Source organism: Epinephelus moara, chromosome 24 (assembly GCF_006386435.1).
Source record: "Epinephelus moara isolate mb chromosome 24, YSFRI_EMoa_1.0, whole genome shotgun sequence".
Classification (NCBI taxonomy): Eukaryota; Metazoa; Chordata; class Actinopteri; order Perciformes; family Serranidae; genus Epinephelus; species Epinephelus moara.
In genome coordinates, this window is record NC_065529.1 from 44,317,924 (window position 1) to 44,328,476 (window position 10,553).

A 10,553-nucleotide genomic window follows, 5' to 3' on the forward strand; every position below is an offset into this window, starting at 1 on the left:
GGACTAACTTTGCACTTGAAGGTTGCCCGTTCACTTATGTTTTAACAGGTCTGACGCTACTATGCGCCCCGGCTGTATCTAGGCTAACGGCTAACATGCTAACTATTATTTTTATGTCACTAGTCACTTGAAACAAATTTAGGACGATAGGAGACAGGTTGAAATAAACCAAAATTTCCCTTTAAGTCTAAGTCCTGCATTCAGGAGAAGTCTTATCAGCACACTGTAGGCTATTTAAACTTAAAGTCTGTTCAAGACAGGCTTTTTAATTCTTATATAATGCTGGTTTGTTTAGTAAATAATAATGCACCATTATTTATATTTTGTGAATATAACAGTTATAACAATAACAATCTTGCCTCTCATAACATCCTCGATCTGTATCTTTTTAAGTTTGCTCCCCCATTTTAAAACATAACCAGGTGCCTATGTATATGTAATAATTTGAAAGCCTGGCACACAGTATCTGCTCAGAAAAATTCTGGCCCTTGAACAAATGTAGTTGAAGACCCCTGATGTACTACATGGTGCTTTTAATGAGTCAGCCGAAATAATAGAGTGATGGGTGTCTAAAGGGTTGTGGGCAAAAAATGGTGTTTTCTGATCTCATGTTTTGGTGTGTTTTACTGTTGCAGCTCAACTGCTGGAGGTCAAGTTAAAGTATAATTTGATACTGTTTGATCAGTGGAGCTGCTTCATATTGATCAAACATGTCTGCAGTGGAGGAATCTAACTACATGTACTCGAGTACTGTATGTATGTACAATATTGATTGTCTTCAGATGACAGAGATGCAAGTACATTCTACATCGATATGAAGCGTTGAATACTTTAAATAAAACCAAAAAAAGAGAGTTTTGAGGTCTTATTGATTACTTTGCTTTATGCCACATATTGCTCTACTTCACTACATTTTACAGGCAAATGTATTTTTAAGGCCACAACATTTATATGACGTCTAAAGTTACTTTGCTTATTAAAGATTTTATGTAGAAAACTAAAAGTGAGCTCATTAAATGGACCTGCACTTGTATAGCACCTTTCTAGTCTTCCTACCACTCAAATTGCGCTTTCACACAACCGTACACTGGTGGCCAAGGCTGCTGTGCAAGGCTCCACCTGCTACTCAGTTTTTAACACACTCACACACTGATGAAACAGCCATTGGGGGTTCAGAATCTTCTTCAAGGATGGTACCACATGCTTCAACTGGAGGAGCCGGGGATAGAACCTCTGATCATCTGATTAGTGGACAACCTGCTCTACCGCTGAGCCACAGCTGCCCTCATGATGCCTTGTTAAACTATCCATCAGGTAAAAAATGAAACAGCTCCACCTTGACTAGCTGAACCAAAAGTGCTATTTACACATCAAAGCCTCAGTGACACTGACAGGAGCCATTGTGTTTGAGTACTTTGATGTTTCATATTTAGATTTTTTAAATTGTGTAAATTATCATTTACAACATGTGACATTAAGATAAAGAAAAAACATATCGGCATCACTGAATTTTGATGACAAAGAGGCATGATTCCACTTTCTTTAGGATTATACAGTAAACATGTCAGCAGGACTTAGGGTAAATGTTGTACATATAAAGAATAAATAAAGATAAAACAACAATTTAAAATAACAGAAAAAGTAGACAATAAATTAACTTTTTTTTTTTTTTTTAATTCTGTTGCATACTAACCACAGTATATGGGCACCTTTCTTATTTGTAATCTGGACAGACTCAAAGTATTTTCTAAATTCAATCTCGAAGGGTTTAAATGATGGGTGAGGCCTGGAGAATTTGACTTTATGGTTTGTGAAATTTCCTGGTAAAATGAATAAGCTGACAGTCTGCTGAACTTTCTGCTTTTTGTTTTCATTATATGGCTTCTAGTTTGTGTGTTAAAATACTCCCCAATGTTTCCAGAATCCAAATGTGTGCTGACATTTGTAAAATAAATGTTTCTTTCATCTTTGTTTTCACAAAATTTTCACTTAGTGTTGAAAAAAAGAATGGAAATTTGTTGCTTGGATAAATATTATGCCCAATTTCCTGATGAATTTCTTTAATTTAGTTGGGGATTTGTGACTTTTAATTTATTCTGTTAACAACGGGAGAAATATATATATTCCTGTCAATCCAACGTTGCAGACATAGTGATTTAATATTTGTGGTTATGTATGTATTGTTTTATGGGGAGAGAAATGTGGATAAGGCATAATTCTGCTGCCCGAACAACCTGTTGATGAGCGGAAAGAAAGAAAAAATAGCGGACGTCCACTGCCGGAACTTTAACAGCGTGACACAAATAGCGGAAGTAAACAATACAAGCGTTAGCTGCGTTAGCTCAACGGGCGTACGGAAATAGCAGGGAGACGATGGTGTATTTATCACGTAGATGAATACTTCATTTATAATTTGACAACAATGTCTTCAGTTGAGTTTTTGAGAGAGTTTGTCAACGAGCGACTAACTGCTGCTGCTGAAGAAATATTGGGAGTTTTTCAAAGAACCATCGTCGAGTACGAGGAAGAGATCGATCGTCAGCGCAGACTGTTGGATATCGTTTGGAAACCCGGAATAGAGTCACACAGGACAGGTGGGTGAAGTTTAGATAGTTTATTAACACAGGGCAGAGACTTTTGATTATATACATAACCCTAAATATTTAAATATATAATATTAGGCCTCAGATTTTGCTCGCATGTCTGCTTTTCTTCTCTACCATCACATTAGTATGCTATTCCTTTTGTTGTGTGTCCCTCCAGAGCTCCCACAGCAACATGTGTGTAAGGAGGAGGAGGTTGTCCCTGAGCAGCAGCTCTGTATTGAGGAGAGGAAGTCCAGTGTGGACCAAGAGGAGCCAGAGCCTCCACAGATTAAAGAGGAAGAGGAGGAAGTGTGCAGCAGTCAGGAGGGAGAGCAGCTTGTAGTGAAGCAGGAGACTGATGGCTTTATGTTGACTCCTGCTGATGAGGAAAGTGAGCACAGTGAAGATCAGACTCTGGACTTCATTCATGATGACACTCTGAGTGCAGATGAGAAAGAGTCTGTAGTCAACATACCAGTTATAAGCTATGTGATACCAAACAGTGAGCACCAGCTGCTCTCTCACAACTCTCATGTAGCTGTGAGCCAAGATCAGAAAGGAGGACATCATGGAGACTCGGGATCAACTTGGAACGCAGAGCTTCAACCAAACCAAAGACAACATGAAAGCGAAAGTCTCACTAATAATGTGTGTAACTCTACCATGTCAAATATTCACGGTAAAACTTACACAGGTGAAAAGTCTTTTAAATGTGACACTTGTGGGAAAGCTTTCAAGTACAAGTCCCAGTTATACATCCACCTGAGAATCCACACAGGTGATAAGCCATATTCTTGCAAAACATGTGGGAAAGATTTCCGCTATAGTAGTCACTTGATAGTCCACATGACAACACACACAGGTGAGAAGCCATATTCTTGCAAAATATGCGGAAAAGAATTCCGACACAATAGTCGCTTGAACATCCACATGAGAATCCACACAGGTGAGAAGCCGTACCTTTGCAAGACCTGCGGGAACAGATTCTGTGAGCTGTCAGTACTGAAGAGGCACATGAGAATCCACACAGGTGAGAGGCCATTTACTTGTAAAGTATGTGGGAGAGCTTTCAGACGTAATGGTGACTTGAAAGTTCACATGAGAACCCACACAGGTGAGAGGCCGTACCTTTGCAAGACCTGCGGGAAAAGATTCAGTGAGGTGTCCGCATTGAAAAAGCACATGAGAATCCACACAGGTGAGAAGCCGTATACCTGTGAAATATGTGGGAAAGATTTCAGAATCAGCAGTAACTTGACAGTCCACATAAAAAGAACCCACAGGTGAAAAGCTGTATCACTGCAGCAAAGGGGTAAAGTTGGAAAACATCGAAGCGATATTAAGATGAATAGTGACTTGATGGTTCACATGGAAGGAGCCCCTGGTGACAAACTATGTTCTTGCATAACATGTTTTCTCCTTTCATATGACTGTATCACTTATATTTCTGTAAGCAGCTTTTAAACAATCATAACCTCTTGAATCAAGGAAAGTGTTAATTTCACAGTGAGTGCAATGTAATTATTATTAAAGTAATCGTGTAAAATCAATGGTTTTGCCAAATGTGTATTTATGAAACACTTAGTTTAAACTGTAACATCGAGCCCCTCCAACCATACCAGGCACATGCACTCATTCAGTAACCCAGTGACTTTTACTGATTTATTTCATCTTATTTTTTTGTACAGTTGCCCGCAGGTCATTCTTTCAGCGCCTCTTTGCCCTGCTCTCTCTCTGTTCATCAGACCACAAAGGAAACAAGAAGTAGCGAGCTAGCCACTTCACAGCCCCTCCGCCTCGCTCCCAGCTGCTGTAAACTGCTTCCTTGTGAGGAGAGCAGGCAGCAATTCAGGAGACGGACCCTCGGTCAGCAGCTTTAGCGGCTTGAATTCAGCAAGCACAACCCCCCCAGCACTGGTGACCAGTGGTAGCGCTAGTTTTCACCTGTGTAACAGCAGCAACAGAAAGTTTACGGCTCTGGAGAGGAATCAGGGCTGTCAGCCCCCCTGCAGCTGGGGTTTGCGCTGTCTGGATTCTGGTGGCTGCGGCTGCTGACAGGGAGTCCGTCTACAGATCTGCTGCCAGCTCGTCTCGTGGCAAGGTGGTCCGTAGTGGTGGGGAGTGAGTTGGAGGACACGCTGTGATTCAAGGCTCTCATCAGCTACATAAAGGTGAACTTGAAGCTGCAGCTGTGAGCCTTTAGCTCTGGTTAGCAGAAGACTAAACTATAAGCAACGTGTTCTCTCCATCTCTGAAACCTTTCGCTGATATTGACGTGTTTTAATGCGAATGTTGTCAAACTTTCAGATTCTTTTTGTTCAGTGCGTCAACCTTTTCTGGGTTGCTTTACAGTTTAGGCAGTTGTTGCCAATCCTGGAATAGAAACTGTCCGCAGGATTCTCCACCATTGAATCAGGCTTTTGTGGAGGGGAACTTCATGCACATCTGCGTTTGTAGGACAGCCAATAGGAACAGCCCTCTCTCTGAATGGAACTGTGATTGGTCAAAGTGTCCTGTCACAAGCTAGATTTTCTAAAGCCTGAAAACAGAGCCAAGAGGAGATGCAGGAGTCTTGTTTTATCTCCATCCGCTTGAATTGCAATATGCTCAAAGATTGTTAACTGTAATAGACCTTCGCACAAAACAAAAACTCTGAAAAGCTGAAAAGCCCTCGTGTGGGGTTTTAAGATTAAGGACTTGATTTATACTCGTGCACAAACCTCTCTGTAGCACCTGGAGCCATATTAATAAAACTTTGTATATGCCTGGTCTGAAGAATGCATGAGGTGCACACAGTCTCATCACACATTGGTCATTTTTAAATACCAGTTTATGTGTGGGAAAAGGCGCATGCTTGGTTTTTGGCCCTGGGCCTCGCAGTCTTTTAGATAAAGATTGTTTCATTGGCTCAAAATGAGTTGCAGCCTCACAAAAATGGTCAGTGCCACTGTAACACAAGTTAAAGACAGTAATGAATGGTTCTTATACATTTTTGTCTTTAAGTATTTGATCAGTCAGCGTAGTTTCTTTAAAACGGAGTGGTTCTTTGTTTGGAAGAATGAACAAAATAAACGTCAACTTGTTTAAACAGAACATGTACAACTGAATGACTTCACTTCAGCAGCATCCAAAGTTCAGCACAATTACAGTCAAACTCAACAGGAGCTTTTACACATCACCAAACACAAAACAAAGACACAAAAAGGGGATGACATGCTACAAAACAAGTAGGTTGTGATTCTGTGGTCTTGGGCCATCAACTCACCTGCAGAAATAAGTCGTGAGAATGATGAACTTTGGACTGTCGCAGTTAATAGCTAATCATTTACAAAAATAGCTCCAATAAAGTTTAGCCCTGTGCATGACTCATCTGAAACTAACAAGGAAGTACAACGTGTCACTTAGTGATGGTGAACTTGAAGCTTCATGAAGCAGTGAGCCACTTTGACACAGCTGCTGCTTCGAAGTGTTTTATACAGTCAGAAGAGTGACATCTGCTGGCTGTGTGTCACAACTACATCTAAGTGGAAGACCTGAAAAAGCCTCAGGACTGCCTGTAATGAGGCCTGCTCTCAGTAGTCATGTGATTGTGGGTGTGCCGAAGCAGGAATCGAAACTGTCTCAGAACACTTCTGCTTCAAAAGAACACACTGTGTCGAGCAAACTGGGTCGAGTGTAACATCACTGGTGTCATTTTGAGACAGACAGAGAGATTTACCTTTGTCGAAAACCTTCACTGGAGGGAAAACTGGAATACTGCTACTTGCTGCTGACACTGAATGTGAGTTTACCACTACCAAAAAAAGAGCACGGCAGTTAATGTTCTAGTTAACAGACTAAAAGCATGACTGACTGACTTGTGCTGTTGGCCGCTTTTTTCCCCAACTTTTTACAGACACAATGGCTTCCATATCAGAGGAGGATCTCTCCTGTCCTGTCTGTCAGGACATTTTTAAAGATCCTGTTGTCCTGTCATGTAGCCACAGCTTCTGTAAAGACTGTCTGCAGAAATGGTGGAGAGGAAAACAAATTCGAGAGTGTCCAGTTTGTAAGAGAAGATCATCAAAGGGTCAACCACCTTGTAACCTGGTACTGAGGAACCTGTGTGAGTCCTTCATACAGGGGAGAGCTCAGACAGGTTCAGCAGGGTCTGAAACTCTCTGCAGTCTGCACTCTGAGAAACTCAAACTCTTCTGTGTGAACCATCAGAGGCCTGTGTGTCTCATCTGCAGGGATTCAAAAACTCACAAGAACCATAGATTCAAACCTATAAATGAAGTTGCACAGGAGCGCAAAGAGGAGCTGCAGGAATCCCTGAAGCCCTTACAGGAGAAACTGAAGCTGTTTGGAAAAGTTAAAAGTAACTTTGATCAAACAGCAGAGCACATTAAGGTTCAGGCCCTACACACCGAGGAGCAGATTAAGGAGCAGTTTCAGAAGCTTCACCAGTTTCTACAAGAGGAAGAGGAGGCCAGGATCTCTGCTCTGAGGGAGGAAGAGAAGCAGAAGAGTCAGATGATGAAGGAGAAGATTGAGGCTCTGAGCAGAGAGATAGCAGCTCTTTCAGACACAATCAGAGCCACAGAGGAGGAGCTGAGAGCTGAAGACGTCTCATTCCTGCAGAACTACAAGGCTGCAGTGGAAAGAGTCCAGCAGCGCCCCCTGCTGGATGATCCACAGCTGGTCTCAGGAGCTCTGATAGACGAGGCCAAACATCTGGGCAACCTGGCCTTCAACATCTGGAAGAAGATGAAGGACATGGTCTCCTACACTCCTGTGATTCTGGATCCAAACACTGCTCATCCAGAACTCATCCTGACTAAAGATCTGACCAGTGTGAGATGTGGAGAGAAACAGAAGCTTCCTGATAATCCAGAGAGGTTTGAAAACTTTCGTATTGTCCTGGGCTCTGAGGGCTTTGACTCAGGGTCTCACAGCTGGGATGTTGAGGTTGGAGACAGTACTTGCTGGTTTCTGGGTGCAGTAAAAGAGTCTGTCCAGAGGAAAGGGAGGATACGGTCCGGACTGTGGAGAGTAGGACTCTCTAATCGTAAATTTAGAGCCTTCTCCCCGTCAGCCTATCCAGTCGTTCTCCGGGTGAAAAAGAGGCTTCAGAGGATCAGAGTTAATCTGGACTGGGATAAAGGAGAGCTGTCATTCTTTGATGCTGATACTGACACAGAGATACACACCTTCACACACACTTTCACTGAGAAGCTGTTTCCATACTTTAGCAATAGTGATGAACTCCCAATTAAGATTTTACCGGATGAGGAGGATGAGGAGGAGGATGAGGAGGAGGATGAGGAGGAGGAGGAGGGGGAGGAGGAGCAGGAGGAGGGGGAGGAGGAGGAGGAGGAGGAGGGGGAGGAGGAGGAGGAGGAGGAGGAGGAGGAGGAGGAGGAGGAGGAGGAGGATAATAGCGATGACAACAGTAACGATTCTGATGACTATGATGATTATTACGATAATTATTAGGTTGTACAAACAACAACCAATTCCTTAAAGGGAAGTGCTGTGTAATTTTATGAAATGTGATTTTATTTTATTTGACTGTAAATTAATAGGCAACCAGGAGACAGGAAAAATATGTGAGACAAACATGGGACAAAGCTACCAATTTATCTTATGTTATGTTTTTTTCATTTGCTTGTGTTGTGTCATTTTGCATGTGTTCTCTTTTTTTGAGGAGGGTTTCCACTGTGTCATAAGGAGCGGAGATGCACAGATGTTTAACACTCTGGGTCTACAGTACTGGGAATTTTTTATTTACCTGCAAGCTCATTTAATCAGTTTGTGAGTGTCATCAGTGAAATGTTGTTTAATATAATTGAGTAATTTTCTTATCAGCATATAAAAAAAAATTGCAGTTGGAGTAACTTGTGTTTTCTAGTTTATATTGTTCTTTATTGTTGAGGCAGTGTGAGAGATTTTGTTTTTATTCTGTGTAATTTCCTTTGTTTCGAACATTTAATCACCTTGATAGGATTTTTTTTGTAACCTGCCGTGATTGTTTGTAGCTTCTTTTGAACACATTTATCTGTAAAACAGAAACAAATAAAATGCAGAAGAAAATATGTGTGTGAAACATTTTAATGTATATTTTTATGTATAATATATTAGGGGTTGAATAATTTTTTTTAAGACATAAAAACAAATATTAAACCAAAGCGTTTATTATCAAGACTGAAATGAGGTTTTACTGTGCTTGTCCAGATAAAATTCTTAATGCTTCCTCTTAAGATTAAAAAAAAAGTGTGTGTGTGTGTGTCTTTTATGATCGTCATCATCTAGAATTTTCCCTCTGGTTCTGCATCATTGTGATGTCACCAGGAGGTTTCATACCTAATTTGTCGTGACACAGCTGAGTGTTTTTTATTGGAAAACACACACACTTACGGCACACGCACACATAGAAAGTGTCATTGTGCTATTTTTGTCCACTTACCTCAAAATGATGAATCAGTGTCAGGAACAGAGAGAGAGGGACATTGTGTGTTTGTGATCTCACAGATGAGTTTCATCAGATCTGCCTCACAGACCGTACACAGGACATCATCATCATGATTCGGCACAGTTCATTTCAGTCTGCAGCTGCAATCAGCCTTGTAACTGAACAGGAAAGATGCTGTCACCATAGACTGTATGAAATAATGAATGTAGCCACCATGACGTCACCCACTGGTTTTTGGACTCTTGTTTTAAAGCTTCGGCAATTTGACTTTGTCATCTTGGATTTTTGGAGCCAGAAGTGACCATATTGGGATGACAGGGTGGAGCTAAGCCTAAAACCAGCCTCTAGCTGGGTTAGTCATAGTATGCCTTAAAAAAATGACATGGTAAAGTATGTCATAAAAATGTCATAGTATAGCATGTCAAAACAATGAGAGTATAGTCTAACAGCTTGGTTTAAAGGCTATAAAAAGATGGGAGTTGAGGTAAGTTTGCAAAAGGGTAAAAGCATTTTTATATACAAAATAATAAAGAACCAGAAAAACATGATAGTCAGTAATCAATAATATATGCGTATACGGGTGAGTGGAAATTGGAAGCATGCAATCAAAAACACAGCTGCGTCTGCAAGGAAGAGATAACAACTGCCTAAGGAGTGAGGTACATCAGGCGCAAGTGAAGTTCAACCAGCCGACAACCCTCCATTCAGCACCTGAAACACACAGTCAGAAACAGCAGTGCATGGATGCAGGGACCCCTAGTGGAAACTAAGGGTCATCACACATATATGGAAAGAAAATTGTCATGGTAGCATATGCAATAAAGTGAAATTGTACAGTGTGTCATAAAAATGTCATAGCATAGAATATTGTAAAAAATGTCATGTCATTGCTAGATAGAACTCTTCAATGACTTTCTCCCATGGATTTAAAAATACCATACAGGATTTGTTGTTTGTTTAACCCTGTTCTGATATATTGTTCTGACATTTGTTCAAGGCTAAGTTGACTTGTTAACCACAGAACCGGTCCTAGCCAGTGTATGTCCTTACAGCCTCATGTACCTTCTTATCAGTTTGCTCCCTAACTTGTCTATAAAGGAGTCCCAGCAAGGATACCTTTTGTCTACACTCTGCAGACTGCCTGAACTCTGTATGATTGTCTGACCCTTTGGGCAAAGCATTAAAAGACTGAAAGAATCTCTGGTGTTTCAGAAATATTTATTTCACACTTTCACACGCTCATGAAGTGCATATATTTTTGGAAACCACACTATGACGTTTTTTCATAATTTTTCAAAACATACTATACTATGACGTTCTTCATGATTTTTGATGACATACTATACTATGACTTATTTTCATAATTTTTGACGACATACTATACTATGACGTTTTTTCATAATTTTTGACGACATACTATACTATGACTTATTTTCATAATTTTTGACGACATACTATACTATGACGTTTTTTCATGATTTTTGACGACATACTATACTATGACTTATTTTCAT

At 40.7% G+C, this 10,553-nt stretch overlaps 3 protein-coding genes across 3 annotated transcripts in view; all 3 read left to right on the plus strand.

The window, feature by feature from the left end:
- The window catches only part of LOC126385577 (gastrula zinc finger protein XlCGF57.1-like), a 69,296-nt gene that overhangs the window by 2,919 nt on the left and 55,824 nt on the right, over window positions 1-10,553 (plus strand). The gene's annotated exons all lie outside the window — the stretch shown is intronic.
- Window positions 2,286-4,135, plus strand: LOC126385583 (zinc finger protein 664-like). Its single transcript, XM_050037379.1, has 2 exons — window positions 2,286-2,594; window positions 2,764-4,135. The coding sequence occupies exons 1-2, from the start codon at window positions 2,423-2,425 to the stop codon at window positions 3,870-3,872; spliced, it is 1,281 nt and encodes a 426-aa protein (XP_049893336.1). The 5' UTR covers window positions 2,286-2,422; the 3' UTR covers window positions 3,873-4,135.
- Window positions 6,018-8,660, plus strand: LOC126385581 (nuclear factor 7, ovary-like). Its single transcript, XM_050037377.1, has 2 exons — window positions 6,018-6,366; window positions 6,481-8,660. Exon 2 carries the CDS (start codon window positions 6,486-6,488, stop codon window positions 8,061-8,063), a length of 1,578 nt encoding a protein of 525 aa, XP_049893334.1. The 5' UTR covers window positions 6,018-6,366; window positions 6,481-6,485; the 3' UTR covers window positions 8,064-8,660.